General features: G+C 37.4%; 1 protein-coding gene and 1 long non-coding RNA gene across 4 annotated transcripts in view; one reads left to right on the top strand and one right to left on the bottom strand.

Moving 5' to 3' along the window:
• Positions 1-5696: 5696 nt before the first annotated feature.
• Positions 5697-11500, bottom strand: LOC128240665 (uncharacterized). The gene is made up of 2 exons (XR_008262267.1): positions 11385-11500; positions 5697-7903 (listed from the first exon to the last, which is right to left on the bottom strand). It is a non-coding gene; the product is annotated as an uncharacterized LOC128240665 (long non-coding RNA).
• Positions 11501-25188: 13688 nt separating this feature from the next.
• LOC128240666 (cTAGE family member 2-like) overlaps positions 25189-26751 on the top strand; it is a 53500-nt gene continuing 51937 nt past the window's right edge. For all 3 annotated transcript variants that reach the window (XM_052957365.1, XM_052957364.1, XM_052957366.1), the window contains exons 1-2: positions 25189-25542; positions 25790-25852. In XM_052957365.1, coding sequence (XP_052813325.1) covers positions 25300-25542; positions 25790-25852 — 306 coding nt within the window. In that variant the 5' untranslated portion in view covers positions 25189-25299. The remainder of the gene's footprint in view (positions 25543-25789; positions 25853-26751) is intronic.

Here is a 26751-nt window from a genome sequence, read left to right on the forward strand (position 1 = left end):
GAAAATGTAAACAGTCTGTAAAAGATTTGAATTACAAAATGTTAAACATATCAATTATTTAAAAACATTATTAATTTTGTTCCGTAAAACGTCATTCATCGTTGACTACTGGCCATCTGCGCACGGAATGTTCAAAAAGACGTCATTCATCGTTGACCACTGGCCACCTGCGCACGGAGTGTTCAAAAAGACGTCATTCATCGTTGACCACTGGCCATCTGCGCACGGAGTGTTCAAAAAGACGTCATTTATCGTTGACCACTGGCCATCTGCGCATGGAGTGTTTAAAAAGACGTCATGCGTATCATTTGCAATGGAAAAATAACTTACGAGGGATGTTAAAAAATACGCGGATATGCTTGCATTTCTTCAAACATTCACAAAACGCCAGAAACTATAACTTTTTAATAAAATAAATACAAATACCTTTTGAAGTTTGAAGGATCAGGTCCCGTATACACTAACGTCTTGAGTCTGGGCTAACGACTCAGGCTCGGAAAAGCAACATTTTAATTTCGATGTAAACAAGAAATTACAAGAGTAAAGACGTTAAAAATAGCTGTATCTTTTACAAATAAAATGTTCTTCAATAGAGCATTGTTTGGTATTACATTGATATAAAATGTTATAATGATAACTCAGAGCTGCTAATGAATGGGGGGACACCTTTCCCTAACTGTTTACATCCAGCCCAACATCCCTGAATAAGTCCTCGGGGAGAACTGGATAACACCTCACTGGCGTATCCCGCGCTGTCAGGGAGTACCGAGGAGACACTGTATAATGACTGGATAACACCTCACTGGCGTATCTCGCGCTGTCAGGGAGTACCGGGGAGACACTGTATAATGACTGGATAACACCTCACTGGCGTATCACGCGCTGTCAGGGAGTACCGGGGAGACACTGTATAATGACTGGATAACACCTCACTGGCGTATCACGCGCTGTCAGGGAGTACCGGCGCTGTCAGGGAGTACCGGGGAGACACTGTATAATGACTGGATAACACCTCACTGGCGTATCACGTGCTGTCAGGGAGTACCGGGGAGACACTGTATAATGACTGGATAACACCTCACTGGCGTATCACGCGCTGCCAGGAAGTACCGGGGAGACACTGTATAATGACTGGATAACACCTCACTGGCGTATCACGCGCTGTCAGGGAGTACCGGGGAGACACTGTATAATGACTGGATAACACCTCACTGGCGTATCACGCGCTGTCAGGGAGTACCGGGGAGACACTGTATAATGACTGGATAACACCTCACTGGCGTATCACGTGCTGTCAGGGAGTACCGGGGAGACACTGTATAATGACTGGATAACACCTCACTGGCGTATCACGTGCTGTCAGGGAGTACCGGGGAGACACTGTATAATGACTGGATAACACCTCACTGGCGTATCACGCGCTGTCAGGGAGTACCGGGGAGACACTGAATAATGACTGGATAACACCTCACTGGCGTATCACGCGCTGTCAGTGAGTACCGGGGAGACACTGTATAATGACTGGATAACACCTCACTGGCGTATCCCGCGCTGTCAGGGAGTACCGGGGAGAAACTGTATAATGACTGGATAACACCTCACTGGCGTATCACGCGCTGTCAGGGAGTACCGGGGAGACACTGAATAATGACTGGATAACACCTCACTGGCGTATCACACGCTGTCAAGGAGTACCGGGGAGACACTGTATAATGACTGGATAACACCTCACTGGCGTATCACGCGCTGTCAGGGAGTACCGGGGAGACACTGTATAATGACTGGATATCACCTCACTGGCGTATCACGCGCTGTCAGGGAGTACCGGGGAGACACTGTATAATAACTGGATAACACCTCACTGGCGTATCACGTGCTGTCAGGTAGTACCGGGGAGACACTGTAAAACGACTGGATAACACCTCACTTGCGTATCACGTGCTGTCAGGGAGTACCGGGGAGACACTGAATAATGACTGGATAACACCTCACTGGCGTATCACGCGCTGTCAGTGAGTACCGGGGAGACACTGTATAATGACTGGATAACACCTCACTGGCGTATCACGTGCTGTCAGGGTATACAGGGGAGACACTGTATAATGACTGGATAACACCTCACTGGCGTATCAAGTGCTGCCAGGAAGTACCGGGGAGACACTGTATAATGACTGGATAACACCTCACTGGCGTATCACGCGCTGTCAGGGAGTACCGGGGAGACACTGTTTATTGACTGGATAAAACCTCACTGGCGTATCACGCGCTGTCAGTGAGTACCGGGGAGACACTGTATAATGACTGGATAACACCTCACTGGCGTATCACCCGCAGTCAGGGAGTACCGGGGAGACACTGTATAACGACTTGATATCACCTCACTGGCGTATCACGCGCTGTCAGGGAGTACCGGGGAGACACTGTATAATGACTGGATAACACCTCACTGGCGTATCACGCGCTGTCAGGGAGTACCGGGGAGACACTGTATAATAACTGGATAACACCTCACTGGCGTATCACGTGCTGTCAGGGAGTACCGGGGAGACACTGTAAAACGACTGGATAACACCTCACTTGCGTATCACGTGCTGTCAGGGAGTACCGGGGAGACACTGAAATGACTGGATAACACCTCACTGGCGTATCACGCGCTGTCAGGGAGTACCGGGGAGACACTGAAATGACTGGATAACACCTCACTGGCGTATCACGTGCTGTCAGGGAGTACCGGGGAGACACTGAAATGACTGGATAACACCTCACTGGCGTATCACGCGCTGTCAGTGAGTACCGGGGAGACACTGTATAACGACTGGATAACACCTCACTGGCGTATCACGCGCTGTCAGTGAGTACCGGGGAGACACTGTATAATGACTGGATAACTCCTCACTGGCGTATCACATGCTGTCAGGGAGTAACGGAAGAACACGATGCGTTTTGGCTTTGTTTGCTTGCGAGCAATTGGGTCAGGGAGTACAGGGGAGACACTGTATAATGACTGGATAACACCTCACTGGCGTATCAAGTGCTGCCAGGAAGTACCGGGGAGACACTGTATAATGACTGGATAACACCTCACTGGCGTATCACGTGCTGTCAGGGAGTACCGGGGAGACACTGAAATGACTGGATAACACCTCACTGGCGTATCACGCGCTGTCAGGGAGTACCGGGGAGACACTGTATAATGACTGGATAACTCCTCACTGGCGTATCACGTGCTGTCAGTGAGTACCGGGGAGACACTGTATAATGACTGGATAACTCCTCACTGGCGTATCACATGCTGTCAGGGAGTAACGGAAGAACACGATGCGTTTTGGCTTTGTTTGCTTGCGAGCAATTGGGTCTGCAATATTTACACAAATATTTTTATATTCGCAATTTTTGCAACGGAAATCAACCTTTGAAATGTACTGCAACAAATGCATATGTTATATTATCTATAATGGCTATAAAAATATTAAATGGAATCGATTTTGGATGCAGTCAATCAATGAGCATCCATGATAATTCTCATGAGAGCACTCTCTGCACAAACAGTTGCAAACGCTATTTATTTCAGTAATTGGAATATACTGTTAGCTTGATCAGTATATTCAGTCTTGTACAGATGTTACTCGCAGTTACATTTCAATTGGATTCATTTATTATCTTGTTTGCTGATTAATGTCTTAGGTATTATCATTTATATCGATTACCTCTCTTAGATTTAACGAATAATAGTAATTGGGGTATGCATTGGATCATCCAGCCTGTAAATGATGAACGTACGTTTCTCAAGAACTTCATATAAATGAAATAAAAAGCAGATTTTTTAGAACATTGTCAAACGTGGTGTGTGACATCTGTAAAAGTTATCTAATAATTTGTTCTCAAAGCGTGTTGTTGTTTCGCTGGAATCATTGATCACAACTCAATATTTCTTTTAATTATTAGCCGATATTAGAAGGAGCTGATTTGTTCAGTGAACCGAGAGTGCTGTTTTTTATATTTCCAAGGGTTTAATGGTCCGCCCAGGGTACTTCTCTTTGTTGACCGAGGGATCTATTGTCCGCCCAATGTACTTTTCTTTGTTGCCCGAGGGATCGATTGTCCGCCCAATGTACTTTTCTTTGTTGTCCGAGGGATCTATGGTCCGCCCAGGGTACTTCTCTTTGTTTTCCGAGGGACGTATGGTCCGCCCGGAATACTTTTTGTTTTCCGAGGTATCTATAGTCCGCCAAGTATATTTCTTTGTTATTCGAGGGATCCATGGTCGCCAAGAATATTTCTTTGTTTTCCGAGGGGTCTATAGTCTGCCAGGTATAATTCTTAATAACCAAATACTAATCTAATAAGTGTACAGTAAATTTCTTTTATTATACTTACTAAAAAATACTTGTGACTTTTTTATTATCAGCCTAATATTAGGCATTCATAATTGTCCCTATTTGTGTTTATCTGGTGTGGACTGGTCCTTCCAAAATGTATTTAGTACTAGGGATGCAAACGAATATTCGAATATTCGATCAAACGTTTGTTATTCGAATGTCAAAATCGGTATTCGAATATTCCAAAAAAGAAAGGAAGAGTCATAATACTTATTCTCAGAAAAAAAACAACATTTTGCCTACAACACTGTTGCTGTTTACTAAGTTCGTTTGTTTAGTTGTTACAACGACTGTCCCCAAATGCCAGAGGTGTGAACGTGATGACAATACACTAAACACGCGTCATGTGTCATTTAGGGACATATCGTCGGGTCCTGTAAAAAGTCGCCCTACTTACAGTATACAATAACAGACTAGGAATCGGCTTAACACCAATGTGTTGTCTTGACTAAAATTAAGCTGTGCAACATAGCTCCAATAATATTGTAACATATATGTGCTTAACCTGTTTTCCATGTTTCGATACAATGTTCGTGCTTTGAAATGGAAGTATAGCGTTTTAGGATATATTTCCTCCATTTTTGAACAATGGATGAGTCAAATCCAGATATGGTTTTACTAGTTCCCGAGTTTGTTTGTTTTTTCCATAGTTATATTAAGTAAATTTAGAAGTCAATCTCAGAACGAGGCTGCTTGTCCTACGGAAAGACCCTCCGTTGGCGCAAAACGCGTTTTGACTAGGAATACATCTAGATTCACATTTTTTACAAATATAATGGCTGCGTAATTGAAATTATTCGATTTTGTTGTTTGTCTGTTTATAATGTATTGTTGTTGTTTTTTCCTTTGCGTATTTCAAGTCTTATTTGGGGAAATCAGGGTCCGCCGCTACGACAAAGTAGGGTAAAATTGACACGACTATTACTTAAGCGAATAATAATAGTAGTTTACGACATTTTCCAAAATAGTATTTTGGTAATCGAATATTCGAATATTCGATCGAAAGAATTACCCAATATTCGAATATCAATTTTGCCATTCGTTTGCATCCCTAGCATTTACCCAATATCATGAATATATAACATATGGCCTTTAGTGTTGTGATGTGGTTATAACGTATATACTTGTACCTCGTTTCAATGCAGTGCCACGTTGACAGTGGCATGCTTTCCATTACTGTCAATGAACAGTTTCAGTCAAATTAGTCGAGGAATCGGTTTTGGAACTGTGTATTTATTTGCAGAAATCAGGTGTCAGGTATCACAATAATCGTCAACAAACAAACAAACAACAACAACAACAATAACAGCAACAAAATAAAAAGCAACATTTTATTCGGCATACAAGCATGACGACACCTTTGATACAAAATATATGCATATAAATTCTGTAACGATTTCGTAAAGCTTAAGAGTTTCTGAGTGTGGTACAAATCATTTGAAACTTCGATAAAATTTAGGAGGGAAACAGTAGTATTTCGACTATATATATCATATACAAACATAATAGATTACAGGTTCAAACATGATCAATAATGTCTTTTTGAGTATTTCTCCTACGTAAATCAACAGAAGTGATGGTTACCCTAGCACGATGCATTTATACTGGATGTTTTTAAATGACTTTTGGTAAATTTATATTTATTTAAATAACAGCCTCAATGTAGGGCACATAACATGAAGATGAGTTTGACAGTGGTCAGATAAAAATGATAAACTCAAAAGACTTTGCCAGAAAAGCATAAGCCCGCTCGACCAGCCGGCCACGCGACTTGTTACCCCTACATACGATTATAAATATTGACATTAGAAACTTAAAATGCATGTACGTAATATTTTAACTTTAGTATTAGTTATAAGCTATGTTAAGAAAACATATAAACTCATATATGAATAAAGTGTGTGTCCATTCCCTGGGTAGAAGACCTAGTGTCCGTTTTGAGAGGCCTTGCAGACAATATTGGTGGAGGTGAAAACCACAACCTCTTTGGTGAGAGCGTTGACGCATACTACAAAACCACTCTGACCCGTGCAACTCTAACTCACAACCTCTTTGGGTGAGTAACAGACACCTATACCACTAGACCACTCTCACCCTGGTGGGAATCGATCTCACAACCTCTTTGTGTGAGTGACAGACACCTATACCACTAGACCACTCTCACCCTGGTGGGAATAGATCTCACAACCTCTTTGTGTGAGTGACAGACACAAAATACCACTAGAGCACACTCACCCTGGTGAGAATCGAACTCACAACCTCTTTGGCTGAGTAACAGACACCTATACCACTAGACCACTCTCACCCTGGTGGGAATTTAACCCACAACCTCTTTCGATGAGTGACAGACACAATACCACCAGAGCACTCCCACCCTGGTGGGAATCGAACCCACAACTTCTTTAGGTGAGTGACAGACACAATACCACCAGATCACTCTCACCCTGGTGGGGATCGAACTCACAACCTCGTTCAATGAGTGACAGACACAAAATACCAACAGATCACTCTTACCCGGGTGGGGATCGAACTCACAACCTCGTTCGGTGAGTGACAGACACAAAATACCACCAGGCCACTCTCACCCGGGTGGGGATCGAACTCACAACCTCGTTCGGTGAGTGACAGACACAATACCACTAGAGCACTCCCACCCTGGTGGGGATCGAACTCGTAACAGCTTTGGTGAGTGAAAGACACCTATACCACTTGACCAATTTCACCCTGGTGTGTATCGTACTCGCAACATCTTGGGAAAGAGGCGAACATCCATACCACTAGAGCAATCTCACCCTGGTGGGAATCCAACTCACAACTTCAAAGGTTAGAGGCGGACTCTCACTCTCATACTAAATCACACGTTGAATTAACTCTAAAAATTTATCCTTTGACTGTTTTCCTGCGCGGAAGGTTCAAACAAAAATAAGCAAAAATGTTGCGAAAAGGCGTATAGTTACAGAACTTAATTACTCGTACTATTTATTAAATGGCTAACCAGGATTGCAAGCTAGTAATTTCCCCGATGTCAAATATCACCAAGCGTTCAAGCTCTTCGGCATTCATATCAGTGTTTGGAAGTAGTCAGACGATTGTGGAAATGGCATCCAATTTTATAACCATGTACTATTTATTATATATAAATAATGAATCATAAAGCGTATGCAAACAAAAGAACAAAAAATGAACATATTTTTTTCCTCGAAGCAATAATTCAAAAAGCGAACACTTAAATTAACAAAATACAGAAGTAAATTCATGTATCATTATATTATTCGACATTATATTATAACATGCATTGTAATAACGGGCATATTACAGCTACAAACGGTGGGCATGCATACACCATATTCCGTGCTTTATTTCACGTGCTGCTGCTCATTCATGGAACATCCGAGAATATCGAACCTCAGGCTGATATGGCCACCAAACCACGTGACTGGGTTGATTCTGACACAGAGAGCGGTTACCGGACTTGGCAACATCGATGTAACAACCGTTTCCTGATCCGTGTTCCCGTCCAATATCTGTGGAAAGAATCGAGTAACGTTATTCATTTTGGGTTTTGCTTGGTTTAATATGTCTAGCATTTAAAAGGTAGTGATTACCAACCAGTTCAAGCCAATTTACATTCATTGTTCTAATGGGAGTGCGTGTTTAAGAGAGATTAATGTGGATTCAAATCATTAGGTATAAAGTTATTCTTGTATATCGACTATTTACCATGAATGCGTATTACGTGGTATAACGTATGCAGTAATTTCTTCAAAAGTGGATCATCCGTTGCAGTGATTTTCAAATTCTTTGTAAAACGTATACAAATTGTCTTTCTTTTGCATCTAGAGATACTATTTCAGATCGTTCACAGATGGATATTTACGCATTTTTTGAAACAAGTTAAGTATAATTATACCTTCATCCTTAGTAAAATACGCTGTAAGAATAAGACAATTTTTGTCGGATATATTTAACGAAAGCAGATCAGTTACGTTTGTTACATTGTACATAACCCTATTTACGACTAAATTTTATGCACGTGAAGTAAGCGGCCTAGCGGCGAGAAGTTGACGGCCTAGCGGCGTGATATTGGCGGCCTAGTGGCATAGGACCCATTTTTTCAGCAATTGTTAATGCGTTTTTTATTCATACATAAACAGAGCGGCCTCAATTTTTTTTCTTTTCAGTGCATTTTAATATGCCTTTTCCAAACACTTTAAACATTTTTAAACGTTTATACATCTTTTCCAAAATGTCGATCAAGCCGTTCAGCGACCTAGCCGCCTAACGGCAAAAGATATCTGCCTGGCGGTCTAGCGGCGTAGCGGCAAAAAATGAATCCTATTTCAGCCAGCTATTTCAAAGCATGTAAACATGCCTGTTCTCCTAAAACAATGATATATTTACTGTTTTTTTGGCACTAATTATCACTCTGAAGCGGCGTGAACCAAGCGGCCTGGCGGCCTAAATGGTATGCTATTTCATGTATACATGCCTTTTCTTCTACAATGATATAATTACTGTTTTTTATGCACAGATTATCAATCAGAAGCGATTATCGAAAAAAATCGATCAAGCATATCAGCCATTCTATAGCATGTAAATATACATAGCGGCCTAGCGGTGTGAAGTTAGCGGGCTGGTGGTCTAGCAGCCTAGTGGCCTAGCGGCGTGAAGTTAGCGGACTGGTGGTCTAGCAGCCTAGCGGCCTAGCGGACTGAAGTTAGCGGCCTGGTGGCCTTGCCGCCTAGCGGTCTAGCGGCGTGAAGTTAGCGGCCTGGTGGTTTAGCAGCCTAGCGGTCTAGCGGCGTGAAGTTAGCGGCCTGGTGGTCTAGCAGCATATCGGTCTAGCGGCGTGAAATTAGCGCCCTGGTGGTCTAGCAGCATAGCGGCCTAGCTGCGTGAACTTAGCGGCCTGTTGGTCTAGCAACATAGCGGTCTAGCGGCGTGAACTTAGCGTCCTTGTGGTCTAGCAGCCTAGCGGTCTAGCGGCGTGAACTTAGCGGCCTGGTGGTCTAGCAGCCTAGTGGCCTATCGCGTAAAGTTAGCGGCCTGGTGTTCTAGCAGCATAACAGCCTAGCGGCGTGAACTTAGCGGCCTTGTGTTCTAGCGGCATAGCGGCCCTGCGGCGTGAAGTTAGCGGGCTGGTGGTTTAGCAGCCTAGCGTCCTAAAATGGTATCCTATTTGAAAACATGTAAACGTGACTTATCATCTAAAGCAATGATATATTAACTGTTTTTATGCACAAATAACCACTCTAAAGCGATTACAAACATATGTACAGTAAAGTCGATTAAGCACTTCAGCGGCCTAGCGGCGTGAAGTTAGTGGCCTGGCGGCCTAGTGGCATAAAATTGGTTTCTATTTCAAAGCATGTATACATGCGTTTTCTTCTAAAACAAGGATAAATTCATGGTTTCTATTCACAAATCAACATCCTTTGGGGAATATCTGCATTTGCCCAAAAACTCGACCAATCTGCTTAATCGACGTTTTGGAAATGTTTATAATCGCTTCCGATTGATAATTTGTGCATTTAAACTGTGAATATATCATTGCTTTAGAAGAAAACGCAATTTTAAATGTTCTGAATAGAATAAGATTTGTGCCGTCTATGTTATTACATGAATAAAAGATTGATTTATCATTGTTTTCTAAGAAAACGCATGAACAAATGCTTTAAATAAAGAAAAAATAGACCGCCAACTTCACGCCGCTAGGCCGCTAGGCCGCCAGGGCGGCTAGGCCGCTAACTTTCACGGTGCTAGGCCGCTTACTTCACGCAGCTAGGCCGCTTACTTCACGTACATGTAAATTTTACAAAAACTGGGGAAATTCCAGGGTTTCTACTACGAAAGAACAGAACCATTTATGCACGTTTTTAAATCACTAGACGCAGTGTCAGTTATTTTTTAAGAAAGTGTACATTCTAAACGTTGAAATGTTCCCTGCAAAGATCGCCCCAAAGTTATCGAGGGAAATGCACCTGTTTAAGCGTAACAGGTGTTTAAAATGCGGAAGATATGTTTTTAAGTCATGTAGGCAAAATTAGCATTATAAATACCCATTGGCATCGTTTAAAAGTACAACAGTACAAATAATATAATGTGTTCAGACCAACACCGAAGACGAAAGCAATGTAAGGCCCACATCTACTTCCCGAACAGAACAACTGAACGTGTTTATTGCTGAATACATTACCACATCTACTTCCCGAACAGAACAACTGAACTTGTTTATTGCTGAATACATTACCACATCTACTTCCCGAACAGAACAGCTGAAATTGTTTATTCTGAATACATTACCACATCTACTTCCCGAACAGAACAGCTGAAATGGTTAATTGCTGAATACATTACCACATCTACTTCCCGAACAGAACAGCTGAAATGGTTAATTGCTGAATACATTACCACATCTACTTCCCGAACAGAACAGCTGAAATGGTTAATTGCTGAATACATTACCACATCTACTTCCCGAACAGAACAGCTGAAATGGTTAATTGCTGAATACATTACCACATCTACTTCCCGAACAGAACAGCTGAAATGGTTAATTGCTGAATACATTACCACATCTACTTTCCGAACAGAACAGCTGAAATGGTTAATTGCTGAATACATTACCACATCTACTTCCCGAACAGAACAGCTGAAATGGTTAATTGCTGAATACATTACCACATCTACTTCCCGAACAGAACAGCTGAAATGGTTAATTGCTGAATACATTACCAAATCTACTTCCCGAACAGAACAGCTGAAATGGTTAATTGCTGAATACATTACCACATCTACTTCCCGAACAGAACAGCTGAAATGGTTAATTGCTGAATACATTACCACATCTACTTCCCGAACAGAACAGCTGAAATGGTTAATTGCTGAATACATTACCACATCTACTTCCCGAACAGAACAGCTGAAATGGTTAATTGCTGAATACATTACCACATCTACTTCCCGAACAGAACAGCTGAAATGGTTAATTGCTGAATACATTACCACATCCGACCCACTGGAGTCCCTGATCGTGAGATAGCTCACACAGTCACCACTGTAGAGAAGTTTGTACGCGGTCACACGCTGGTAACAACAACCAACTCCGACGATGGAATTCGGGTCTGTACTGATTGGTCGACCTTGCATAGCCACACCTATCACGTGATTAGGGCAATTGAACTGCACCTGGTAAAATATTACATTAAAAAAAGGTTCATGAAACTTCTTTTTAAAGAAAGTCCGAGAGTAGCCCCCAATCGACTCTTATTTCTTTCAAAGAGTTTCACCATTCGTTCATTATAACGTTGTTCAAATTTAAGAGAAAAACGCGTTCTGCCAGAATCTCGATCAGATCTAGAATTTAATGCATGTATTAAGTTATCAAATTATGATTTATTTAATTACACCATCGAAAGGTTTATTAAATGTTGTCAAAAAGCATTGACTATTTTTAGAAACAGAATCAACACACTTTGACCAGCCAAACTGCGTTTTTACCCCGATTATGTTTACAACTACGCAATTTATTCCTTAAATATTAAAGTGTGTGAATTGTCCATAAATGTCTATGAATAAAATTATTGAATCATGAACTTCATGAAAACATCTTGGGAACTCTTAAAGTTTAGTAAAGCCTCTTGAACGCTAGCATTGTAGTTCAAAAATGTACACTGTTGCGAATTTTGTACATACAAAGGTATTTGCATCTGGATGTGAATAAAAATAAATAAAAACGCGTTAAACAGATTGATTTGTTTGTTTTTTTATTAAAAAAAATGCTTAAAGCAAAAGAAAAAAACGAAATGATATTAAAAAAATGGAATACATAGTTTAATGTAAAGATAAGAAGTTAACCATGCTTGACCCTAAAATTAACAATTGTCTGTTAAGAATATTGTATGATAAATTTAATGTTGCCGTATGTCTAACGGTAAATGTCGCTTTTGGTTTCCTTTCACATCAGCCATAGGTTTTCGAGAACGCACTATACATAACTTATTTTCCGCTAGTACACATATTGGAACATTTCGGGTAAGTGATAGGGTTTGCACAATATATCTATTGTTTTGTACATACTATGTTTTAACTGATTTGAATATATGTGGATGAGACTTTAATAAATTAATAAATTAATATATTTATATATATATCAGTGTTTTAGCTTGGTGACGGCATGGTTGTAGGGCATGATTGTTTGTTGAAGTGTAAGATCGCAAAATATTTCACAGAATGAACACCAATACTTATTATTAAACTAGTGCTTCTGAAACATAAACTTTAGGTTCTCACTTGGTGAAATGAATTTCAATTCAACACTAAAACAACCATTTGTGTATTGATATCATTAGCGTAAAGCTGATATTAATACATTTGATTTCATTTTATCAGAAACACGCGCCAAACTGTGTGTTAATGGCGTCGATGATATTGTGTCCCAGCCTTGTGCACGCTTAATGTTTGTTTTGGATAGTGAAACGGGCTATAATTGAAAAAAATGAACTCAATAGAGTTTTATTTCGCTCATAAATCTCTATAATTCACATGATAAACATATATATATATATATACGAACTTGTACCATCATGAACTTATGATTCTCATACGGCCAACTCTGATTGTAGTAATTGACAGAAGGCTGAATACATGATAAACACATGCGTACCTGTATGTACTGATTTGTGTCGGTGGTCCTAGCAACCCATGCACCAACATGTGAACTAGTCGGCACGGAATTGAGTTGGGAACCTCTTGTATCATGCTTCTCATTAACCACTGACGAGGCGGTTATCTGGTCGTCGGACACAGGCTCCATTCCGTTTACTAGGTACTCTGAACTCTGACAGGCATCTGTTCAAAAATAAAAGAAGTATATCTTTTAAAAAGAACCGAATATATTGACAGACGTAGCATGCGTTTTAATGTTTTATTAAAAGTGTATAAAATCGTACAACATTTATTTATCGTGTCTAATCGAGCTTTTTGTTCAGTGTAATTATACATTTAAGTAAACTTGCGTTTGTGAAATGAAGCTGCTAAAGACATTGTGACATTAACTTTTAGGTTATTGTTATATAAATGTTAGTGCAGTAAAGGTTCATTTTGCACTGACAAAAATAAATCGGTAGATTCTATCCAGTTCATGAAAATTATTTAAAAAGAGTTTGGAGTAAACTTTAAACTGTACTCTCAAAGATTGAACATTTTGACAACTTTTTTATTTTTTGTCATGGAACGATCAATCATTTGGGTAAATATTTGCAAACCAGTGATTAAAGACTGCTGAGAAAAGATCAGATCGCAGATTATCATATTTTCGTTTCAAAATTGATGTTTTATGCATTTTCTTAAACTGCTTGTAACGGTTTAAGATGTACGTGAAGTTAGCGGCCTAGCGGCCTAGCGGCCTAGCGGCGTGAAGTTAGCGGCCTAGCGGCCAAGCGGCGTGAAGTTAGCGGCCTAGCGGCCTAGCGGCCTAGCGGCGTGAAGTTAGCGGCCTAGCGGCCTAGCGGCCTAGCGGCCTAATATAGTATCTTATTTCAAAGTAGGAATATATGCTTTTTCTTATAAACAATGATAAATTGAATGTTTTTGTGCACGAAATATCAATTTCAAGCGATTTTCAACAATTTTTTCAAAAAAGTTTATCAAACATTTTTCTATTTTATAGCATGCAAACATGCCTGCTCTGCTAACAAACTGATATATTTGCTGTTTATATGCACCAATCATCACTCTGAAACGATTTTCAACATTTTTTTCAAAGAAGTCGATCAAGCGATCTAGCGGCCTAGCGGCCTAGCGGCGTGAAGTTAGCGGCCTAGCGGCCTAGCGGCCTAATATGGTATCTTATTTCAAAGTAGGAATATATGCTTTTTCTGCTAAACAATGATAAATTAAATGTTTTTGTGCACGAAATATCAATTTCAAGCGATTTTCAACAATTTTTTCAAAAAAGTTTATCAAACATTTTTCTATTTTATAGCATGCAAACATGTCTGCTCTGCTAACAATCTGATATATTTGCTGTTTATATGCACCAATCATCACTCTGAAACGATTTTCAACATTTTTTTCAAAGAAGTCGATCAAGCGATATAGCGGCCTAGCGGCCTAGCGGCGTGAAGTTAGCGGCCTAGCGGCCTAGCGGCCTAGCGGCCTAATATGGTATCTTATTTCAAAGTAGGAATATATGCTTTTTCTTCTAAACAATGATAAATTAAATGTTTTTGTGCACGAAATATCAATTTCAAGCGATTTTCAACAATTTTTTCCAAAAAGTTTATCAAACATTTTTCTATTTTATAGCATGCAAACATGCCTGCTCTGCTAACAAACTGATATATTTGCTGTTTATATGCACCAATCATCACTCTGAAACGATTTTCAACATTTTTTTCAAAGAAGTCGATCAAGCGATATAGCGGCCTAGCGGCCTAGCGGCGTGAAGTTAGCGGCCTAGCGGCCTAGCGGCCTAATATGGTATCTTATTTCAAAGTAGGAATATATGCTTTTTCTGCTAAACAATGATAAATTAAATGTTTTCGTGCACAAAAACATTTAATTTATCATTGTTTAGAAGAAAAAGCATATATTCCTACTTTGAAATAAGATACCATATTAGGCCGCTAGGCCGCTAGGCCGCTAACTTCACGCCGCTAGGCCGCTAGGCCGCTAGGCCGCTAACTTCACGCCGCTAGGCCGCTAGGCCGCTAACTTCACCCCGCTAGGCCGCTAGGCCGCTAGGCCGCTAACTTCACGCCGCTAGGCCGCTAGGCCGCTAGGCCGCTAACTTCACGTACATCGGTTTAAGCCATAAAACATTAATTTTGGAATGGAATATTATCGAAATACATAAAGGAAATTATCTTTACTATATCAATATACATCAATACTCCTTTACACTTGCTTGCAGTTGAAGTGTTATCATCCGATATATTTTCGGAAAAAGCATAAATCAATCACTAGTTGTTTAAAATGTAAAGAAGACACTATTTATCAGATTGCTCGATTGACTATGGTTCTTGAATTGTTTAAAAAAAGTAAAATTCAGTTTTCTATGTCATCAATTGACGTAAAACATTTTATCTATGATTGGGTTAAAATTCCTGCTTTTATAAATAAATCCTCGATTTACATGTCTACTGTTTTAATATAAGAACCCACTTTCAAGAGTCTCCGCTTTGGACACAGTCTTGTTACAGCTTATAAAAATATAATTTTGTAACACAACCCATTATTGCTCACTTCAAAAGATAATATAAACAATGCGCCTGGTACGGGCTTTGTATGGACGTCGACAACGAATCATTCAATAAGCTTACATATCCACATGGTATTCTTATCGTCAACGACAATATTGAACTATCGCTGAACACTGATTGTATAAATTGGATTAACTACTATATATTTTCCTTTATATCAATGTGTGTGCCTTTGTGTAGAAAGCTTAGAAATCTGCGACCAAATGTACAACATATATCTACTAACCTTCAACAGGTATCAGCACGACCTTCGTGACTTCAGAAGTACTGAGGATGTCATATTCGGTGTCAAAACTGTAGAAACATGTTTTCGACACTTTGTCATATCCGCAAATGTTGCTCGTGCCCTTCCTTCTAGCCAAGACACACATGTTTTGACATTGTATAAGAGAAACTCCCAAGGTACTTGAATTCGTTGTTTTCACTTCTTTCCCTGTATGTACTTTGGCTCGAAAGTTGTCTTTTGACTCAACTTTTGTTGCTATTAAACTAAGTATCAATATTTCAAAAAAGATAAAAGACATGTCGAAGTTTCACTCTAAGCACACCGAAGTAAAATGACAGCACAAGTATGCTTTCGTGCTTTTGCTTTTTAGATTGGGATTATCGGGATATTCATTATTTAAACATCATTTTAATTCCTCTTACAAAATGCCATCCTGTAAATGGAGTCATGAAAGAATACTTTAGACTACCGCAACAGTGAACAGTTGATTAGGTATGTACATACTAAATACTAAACATCATGTGATCTTGTAATAGTGATGTGCATACCCATGCTTTAATTGTATGTTACTATTTAACATGTTTATATAATGCCATGTTCATTCCGTAATTGAATATTGAGCAAATGCTCATTTTATTTCCTTAATACGCACTACATCAAAAAGATAAGTTAATGTGCCAAAAACATTGACCAAAAGAAATTGTTGGTGTGTGGTGATTGATTCGATCTTCAAGTAAATGTATATATACGCAATATGTATGCATATCCAGGACGTGAATCTAAATCATTATTTTTACCAGTTTTCAAATTTGAAAGAATATCATCAACAAGCCTCAATTCATTGCTGTTTGAATCTTTTGACACGTATATTCATATTGTCAAAACAGAGTCCGTGTGAATACAGACGAAATTTTAATACACCTCTTATAAACATATTCAACCTCCTTTTTCACCAAAAAGTATTAATACTTAGTGTTCCATTAATAAAGAGCGTACTTTAACAGTCAATAAACAATTTAATAACTACACTTACAAATAGTATCTTTATTCACGTCTATTCAACCAATCAAAAAAAGCCGTCTTAACCTTGTTTTACTACTATTTTTCAAAATCATTTGCCACTACACCAATGATGTTTTGGACCCCCCCCCCTCTACAATATTGAACAAATAAGAGCAAACATGGAATTATATAAGGGCGTCTTGAAGAACTCCTTAACGTGGGTAAAACGTGTCAACATACTACTAGTAGATATGTACGTACATCAACGTACATCAACATATGATTGTTGCTTTGTTTGTCGTATTTCACATTAGATTTGTTGCTTTATTGGTCGTAGTTCTCATAATAAATGTTGCTTTATTGGTCGTATCCATCATAATAAATGTTGCTTTATTGGTCGTATCCATCATAATAAATGTTGCTTTATTGGTCGTATCCATCATAATAAATGTTGCTTTATTGGTCGTAGTCCTCATAATAAATTTTGCTTTATTGGTCGTAGTCCTCATAACAAATGTTGCTTTATTGGTCGTAGTCCTCATAACAAATGTTGCTTTATTGGTCGTAGTCCTCATAATAAATGTTGCTTTATTGGTCGTAGTCCTCATAATAAATGTTGCTTTATTGGTCGTATCCATCATAATAAATGTTGCTTTATTGGTCGTAGTCCTCATAATAAATGTTGCTTTATTGGTCGTAGTCCTCATAATAAATGTTGCTTTATTGGTCGTAGTCCTCATAACAAATGTTGCTTTATTGGTCGTAGTCCTCATAACACATGTTGCTTTATTGGTCGTTGTGGCATATAATATACGACGACACCATTTGTATTGAATGTCTGTTCTTATTATTGTAGATTTGAGTCACAGTAATTTAATTTCTCTCACCACTATGAATTTCTGAGATTGGCTTGATTATTCTGACGGTTATCTGTTTATTTTAATGGTTTGATTTATATCGATACATCGGTTCCGTACAGTGGTTTGACTTTCATAACTTCAATCGAATTCGTAGATTAATTTCCATTGCTGTATATTGGGTATAATCAGTGGTATCGTGTCCTAGCCCTGCGCCTCGTTACGGGTTTTGTACTTTCTACTGGGTGTTTCCCTTCATTGTACTTTTGATGTGCATTGGTATATAAGACGGTCATCAAAAGTCATTGTAAACGAATAAGTCAGAGATTGTTTCACCGTCATTTTTGTACAAATGTTTCACGGTCTTCAGCCGCAACAGAAAATGAATGACTTTTCACAAGAATACAATTGAAACATCATCTGTACATGTTACATGATGTCCAAAAAACTGGTTTGATTTATCGGACTAGTTACTAGTATGAGTGTCCAAATTTTACATATGCAAGTATGCCATAAATTGTGTTTTATCACAATATTCCTATGTATGCGAAGTAGCTAAGTGTTCCATAATCAGTACAACACAACCCGTAAGTATTTATGTTTTAAATATATAATAAATACGTTCTTATTTAGTAAGAGTTTGAACGTTTGCGTTTTGTGTGTTACCAAAGCAAGGAGAGAAGCGCACTATGTATATAAATAGAGCACAGCTTTGTCAACACATAGTACTAGTACTTTTGGGAAATATTATTATATCAGTCAGAAAAGATGCACAATATAGTCAACTGCAGGTAATAAATCACATTATTTGCAATCCTGCGGTCATACTGAATGTTTTATTTTTAAACCCATGTTTTTACTTCCAGTTTGCTTATGTCAGTATCCATGCTTTTCGATAAAACGAAAATGGCCTTCTTTGTTAAATGTCCTTGATAACCATTGCTTGAAATATCTATGCAATTTAGTGTTGTGTACTTTCTTATTTTCATGTTATATCCTTAATAGTGCATTTGCCATTTATATTGGAGCCTTTTATTTTAGAAATGCACATGAATACTAAAAATGTTTAACACCGCTTCGTGACAAGTATTAAAATTAAAAATATAAAATTATCCATTTGCGACTAAATAACAATTAGTGTATAAACGTTTTATTTATAGTGAGGAAAGGCATAAAAATACGAAATAAATACATCTGCTACATGTAAAGGTATTTTACCTTTACATATAGCAGATTGGATTTTTGGGATAATTTACCAAATAATCGAACTTAAATGAAACATTTAGCACATCAGCACTTTCACCAAGCATTTAAATCTGCTATGCTTTGACATACAAGAGTTATAACTCTGGAAAGTACGGAGACGATTCCAACCACAATAAACACTCTAGATATGGAATATTAAGTTATTGTATTCACACAATTTTGCTGCCGCTGGCGTTGAAACCGACCCACAAAGTAATATTAAGATGTTGCCTTTTGAGACAACCCAAAAGATTGTGTCTAGTTAATTTCACATTCATACACAAAAAGAAATAATGACAAGGAACACTAACACTAATAGATGCAGCGTAGCATAAGGCCATAGCAATTGTTCTATGGAGTTTGGTCGAGAAAAATGTAGCTTAAGAGTTTAACAGGATATAAATACGTAAAAACAATATATAGCGCGGATAAGCAGCAAAAACGACGCCTATTAACTTACATACGAGGTTAATGAAGGGCAATGACCATTTGCAATGGCATAATACCTCTGTCACATTAGCTCGAATAATTTTGAAGAGCGTGGTTTATTGGTGGGTGAAATATTTCTTTCTCTGTGTAAAAATGTTGAAAACATGCACGTAAATGTGTATACATGTGTGCCGATAAGCGAGCAAGATCGAATCATTGATCAAGCATTATTCTAAAATCTTAATGCTGGCTGCTGTTCCATTTTATATCAAAGTTTGAAGAAGATTATAACTGGTGGATAGGCATTATTTTTAATCTGGAATTTTAAAATAGTTTCCGTGAGAAATTCTTTAATTTCTTTAGATTTGCAAGCAGAGGAGAGGACAAATTCATATCTGGATATAAGTTTTATTTTTAATTTGACATGAATAAAGCTTTTGCTTATTCCTGCTTTAAACTTAAAAAAAAGGTACAATAACGTTTCGATTTCAAGATTCCTGGATGACTTCTTTCGACTCGAATATCAAAGCGGAATCTTCTACAAACAACAATAGGTAAATAAAACTATATAGTGATTCATCAAGGGTGAGCTTGGCGTTGGATCCGTCACTTGTATACAATTTTACGACCGTCTTTTCTTTTTTTTTTAAATTAAACAGCAGTATATTATTCAATTGAATGCATATAGCTGGACAAAACAATATATCTTTAGAATACCCGTCCTAATATTCGATTCATCTAAAAAATGTGTTTTTTTCTGAAATATATTTGAAATATTTTCACATTAATTTGCATTATAGTGCGGTGTATGTTCTTTCTTCTAAATGTTAGTTTGCTAAGATGAATCTTTGTGTTCTAAAATATGGAATAATTCATTTGTAAAATGTTTTTAATTATTACGACCTTAACAACGATACCGAGATACTAGAAAATATATAACTACACTTGACAATTTGCTTTATATCTTCATTTATATCTTCTAGAAGTCACAATACCACAATATTATGTTAATTACACGGCCTGAAGCAGTTTTTCTCAAAAGTATTTAGTACTGTCAAAAATGTTGGTGTTGTTGCAAAATGATTTGTTTATCCAAACTATGATAATTGTGTCCCTTAAACTATAACAATCCAATACGGCATACATAAATAAATCACTATCGATGCACAAACTTATTTTAATATGACACATGGACTTATTTTAGATGTAATCAGTGTTAAAGCCTGCCAGTGATAACGAACTTTTTATAGTATGCAAGTCAGTACGAATGATAAGTCTATTTTCAAAGGTCATTAGAAAAGTTAGTCGTTGGAGAATTCTCTTTGAAGCAGGTATTTGCTTTGTGATCTTATAACTTACCTTTCTTTAAAATAAACAACATTATGTCGTTCATTTACATTAGATTGCAATAAAAACATGACTTGTTTGGTTTGAAATAAACGCTACTCTTCATAATATCTACGCACATGCCTAAATTATTTAATGAGGTCAACATGATTTTGACGATAGCAAATAATTGTGCATTAATATCGGTTTCAACGTACATTCTACCTTTCAGTGCATTTGAATTATATAAGATTTATTAACTGGTAAAAAGCAACATCATTTGAGTTTTAAGCTTAACTTTTTATTGTTTGTTTATATTTACTGTTGAATGCGCCACGCCGAAACGTTTAAGATAATAAACTTTACGTGTTTGTGTGGTATATTTTATTCAAGTTTAACTTTCAAAATTATTTGTTACATTCACTTTGTTATCATCTCACTTCTGCCAGACAATCTTGCTCTTGTACGCGATTGAACTTTGTAATAACTGATAAGATGTCCCTATTGTTAGTATGGTGTGATAGTTCTTCCAATTTTCTTACATCTATTAAATGTATTTGTCCATTTTAGAATGCTGCTTTATCTCTGCATTATCATAGCGGCAGTGAATGGTCACTCTGTTTCCGAAAGATTTACTATCGACGAACAAAGCCAACCAAATGGTATGAAATGCCCTTTTAACTACTTTGCATACTTATATAGTAGCCTAGTAAACTCACAATATATATATTCCCAATTAATTAGACATTTTAACTCTTTTCATAAAGAATTCCTTAAATAAAATAGTAGACACTGAATATCGCTCTTAATTAGATGTTAATTAAACAAGGAAGGTGTTTGCTTGCTTAATACAATGTGTATTGGTTTCTTTCTTCAGAGAACATAAGGAATGATAATTTGATATCAACGCTTTTCATTCGATTGTTGCATTTTACTTAATCCAGTCATTAAAATACAATTCACTTATTTGTGTTGACTGAAATGACTTGTGCTTACGTTTTGATTGTAGTAAAAGTATTGCTAGATTAAATTAGAGCGACATAGAGTGCTTGAAATGTCAATACTTGACACTAAATGATTAAACCGAATAATCTTGATAAAAACGAGGTCGTTACATGTAAATTATCGATTGAAATGGCAAGGACAATATTTCATTTACTCATGATAAAGATAAAACCTGTTTGCCAGTGCATTGTAACGCCGCATAGCAGCATCGCCGCATACACATGTTTTTTTCCTTTATGCGGTGATTTTCAACGCATAAACAGAGCGACCACGTTTATGCGGCGACGCTCAACGCATAAAGCAAAAATTGCTTATATGGGGTGCAACTGTGCCACATAAAGAAGATTAACTAAACCATTTATTATAAAGCTAAAAATATTTCAATGACGATGATGATGATGATGATGATGATGATGATGATGATAATGACAATGATTGTGATGATGATGATGATGATGATGATGATGATGATGATGATGATGATGATGATGGTTGTGGGGATGATGGTGGTGGTGGTTTTGGTTGTGATTGTGGTGATGATGATGGTGGTTGCTGTGATGATGTTGTTGAATATGATGATGATTAAGATTATGGCGTAGCATATTACTGTCATTTTGAAAAGAAAGACGGGAAATGTAGGCAGGCAAATTGGTCAAATTTAAGGTGATATTTTAAAGTTGAGCCAAAATTGAAAGTTGAAAATAAATTATTACTCCCCTTGGATTGTTCACATCTACATTTTATTGGTAACAAATGACTAGTGCATAAAAACACAATCAAAGAAAGAAAGACGTCCATGATGACCTTATATCAGTTATCTTGGTCCTCTTGTTCATGTGCGCAAAACTAATGCTGTGTTGAAATTTTTGGAGCAATATTATTTTCAAATGTTTTCCTTTCGTCTATCTATCTACCTGGTAACCAGAGATATACGCTGATGACTTAGACGTGAATGAATTTCACAATAACACAATTACCAGTGGTTCTTGACATTGAAATAATTCTTAGCTTATCTGAGCACAAAGAGCACATGTGGAGCTGTGGGGATTGTTGGATTTCTGTTGTTTGCCGTCGTTAACAACCGACTTTTCTAGAAACGTGTGAAATGACGTTGAAAGTGCGCATTGTCAAGGCCCGTCAGACTTAGAAAAAGGCGAGAATATATGTTACGTCAAACGACGTTTCAATATTTAAAAGGTCCCATTTAATGACGGTGTTGTGCGTTGTCGTAACATATAATCCCACCATTAGTCGGGCCAAACGTCATTTCGAACGTTTTCGCAGAATGATCAATTTGTTTCACATTTAAACCGATCTTACTAAATCTTTGTCTAAATTTAAGCCTCAAACAGTCTAGTTCAAAGTGGACACAAAAACCTAAGTCCGATCTTGATGAAACTTTATCAACTACTAGTGTACTAGTATGTGTTTTAATTGTGTTTTTCATGTGGCGAAAGTGTGCCTTTTTGCCACATAAGAAAGTCCTGTTTATGCGTTGAAAATCACCGCATAAACGTGGTCGATTTTGTTAATGCGGCGATGCTGTTATGCGGCGTTACAGTGCATTCAGTCATCCCGATAATCACGATAATTTATCAGCACAGCTCATTAAATGATCACTCAGTGTATACTACTATAATCTGAGCAGTGGTTTCCTCAAATTTATGTTTGTATTATAAATCTAGTTATCAGTTAGTTCACTTACATATTACAGTATTGTATCGTGTAAAAGGTGTGCGACAAAGTCATTGGATGGTAATATTTTTATTGTATGCTATACACTTAACATACATGTAAAAATAAGAATGGAAAAATGCATGCAAATCACCATAAACTCGCCTTAATTAACAACACACTTACATACACACAATACAGATATTGTTATAATATTAACATTATATTCATAAAAACCGCACCTGAGCATACTAATAACCGCACAATTCGAAAACATCGAATTGAGCATCCCTAAAACCCGTCCAATCAAACTGACATGCCACTTTTGCTTTTGTACTTATAAAAACAGACGCATTATTTATATAACGCACTGATTCAGATGTACATTGATCCAAACGGAACGGGTCAAAAAACATAGTTGACAGCCATATCGAAATTACACGGTCATAAACGTGATTGGTTATGACGTTATCGAGCTTTAATATATAAGTATAGGTATGTTTAATGTTGCTGCTTTGTGAATTTCGTTATTATCCTGTTGTGGATTCTCCGTTCCTTGATCTCATGGCGTTGACATACAATCAGCTTGCAGAAAATAATATGTTTACGGTACATGTGATATTTGTTAGGGATGTTTACATACAATCAGCTTGCTATAAATAGGATTCGTGTTGGGTTTATGCGATACATGTTAGAGACAAGATTAAGTTTAAATCACACTAATCGATCAAAAATCTAATCAAACTATAACTGATACTTTTCTATCATGCCATTTTTATACGTATCATTCAAATATCTAAAACATGGGTGTAGTTTTATATGAAAATATAACATTTGCTGGAATCGATCGATACACAGTCCAAAATTAGAAACGCGGACACGCATATTATTAAGCCTTTATGATTGCAATTGATACAGTGCTTGGCACGGCTTTAAGGTCTTAATAGTAATTATTTTCATGGATAACGTAACTTGCAGTTAGCTTTGTAACAAACTCGATGTTATCATTTTGTATTATCATGGTCTTGTTTATAATTTCAATGTTCTTATTATCAGTGATAATTGAACTTAAATGACGATGATAACCTTCAAATATCATATGACGGGCTGGTGATGACAGTGAATAAATAAATCGACAAATAACAATAACTCAAGTCGAACTTTCGCATTAAAGAACGTTTTGGTTTAATTTATTATACCTTGAACTTCCATGAGCATTTGACATGGCATCAACGCAGATTCAGTGTGAAATGTGCAGTAATGAACATGCAGTTGGGTATTGCAAAACTTGTGGATACGTTGGTGAAATATGTGTTAATATTCACAAGATAGGAAAGATGTTTAAAACTAATACTATCATTATGCATGAGGCTGTGAAAATCCATGACGATGGTACTGAAAATTCAAAAGTCATATTGCGGGACATCACAGAAGAAAAATGTAAGCAGCATCCGACCGAGAGAGCTATTTTTCTTTGTAACATTCATGATTCCGTGATATGTGGCAGATGCCTTCATTCGGAACATCTTTCTTGCGGAAAAGAAGTCGTTGACTTGTTGCATGCAGTAGTTAACATTGACTGCGAGAAAGTCAATACAATGAAGTCATTGTTGATGGAGGTAAAAGATGAAATTATGTTTTTGAAAGATGAAGCAGAACAAAGCAAGGAGAGCTACACGAAAAACGCTGATAGATGTATGCAAGAATGTATGGATTTGGGAAACAAGATTAAACGACAGGTAGATGAATTAACAAGTGGAATTAAAGACAATACAACAGAGACACAGAACGAAAACTTGGCCACTCATTCCCACATTACTAAACTATGTGATGAGAAAACTAACTGGTGTGAAGATGAAGAAAGTAAAATTGATAATTTTGTTGACAATAATATGGCTGGGCACTTGTACCTAATGAGCAGACAATTTGATAAAGAGGTTTCGGATGCCAGATCTCACCTCAAAGAAATAAAAAACAAACATAGTTTTAATGGGGTTGACTTTAAAGAAAACAAAGTTATACTAAAATGCCTGTTTGAGGATTTGGAGGAGGTTTGTGAACAGCAGGAAGAAGTAAATGGAAGTGACGATGGAAATGCCAACGATGTTGTGACATCAGCTACAAAAATAATCAAGGTATCTCGTATGATGTCGGTTGATTACATGCTATTAACTGTTACATTTCAAACTATTTCTTACCATCTACAAGTCGCATTTTATCTCAGTTGCATGGTAACATCAACAAATTTGTCGAGTGTATATCAAATTGCATTGTACTAATACTTATAAGAATATCCTAATTGGACTAAATCTGAATCATTTTTAAAACGTTTAATTTCTTTATAGACCTTTTATTGTTATTGGTTTACATGTTTGATTTTAGACACGGAGGGAGCTCACTGCACTGTTGAATCAGGCCATACACAAATTAAATTACTCAGAAAAGGTTTGTACAAATCTGATCTGGTAAAGCGTCACACAACATTGTCTTAAACTGCAGTACGATACAAATAGTACGTAGCAAATTTAATCCAAGTGCCATCGGGGCTATTTTGTCTTTGCAAGATCACTTTTACAGTCACGGAATAGCTCGTGGTGGTTAAATATTACCCAAGAATAATCTTTAGACAAATGTTGAAGTAAGAATAACTGTATTGTTTCTTCTCGAAAGCAATTTAACCCGAATAACCAAAACTTAATTCCATCGCATTACTACGTTAACATTTTGAAATATTCTTTCTGTTTTAAACCGAATCAAATAGAAATGATAACAATTTTTTTAAGGATGCTTATGTTTATATATTTTTTAAATGAATTATTGAAAAGGTCTGAGTGTCGTTTCGACCTTTATCGAATAGATCTGTTTTCTAGCTATTGAACGATTACTACACTGAAAATTGCTTAATGTTCAACAGAGGTCGTGTGAAAAGGCACAATACTAAGGCCTACCATACACTAAACTGCAGATACAAACAACACTGCATCAAACTATATTTAAAGTGTGTACAGTAATGTTTTACTTAAAGGCAATGAAATGAAATATCTGTATCTGAACGTTAAATACCTGTGTTTAAGTATTTAAGTTGTTTAACGAAAAAGCTTATTCTTTCAAATTGCAATTAACGGAACATCTTTGGACATATGTAAGGTTGAGTACTGATGAGCTAGTTAAAGCCTCCAGTATTATCGTGTTTTTCAGTAGACAGCATGTTAAATGATTATCAATTGTTGCCCGCTTTACAATTCACCTTAAACAGTTTATGTATGCTTGTACGGTCTGTATTTGGTGTTAAACACGTTGTGTGTCTCTCACTTAGAGTGTTTCGGTCCATACCCTTTTGTCAC

This window comes from Mya arenaria, chromosome 7 (genome assembly GCF_026914265.1).
Source record: "Mya arenaria isolate MELC-2E11 chromosome 7, ASM2691426v1".
NCBI lineage: Eukaryota > Metazoa > Mollusca > Bivalvia > Myida > Myidae > Mya > Mya arenaria.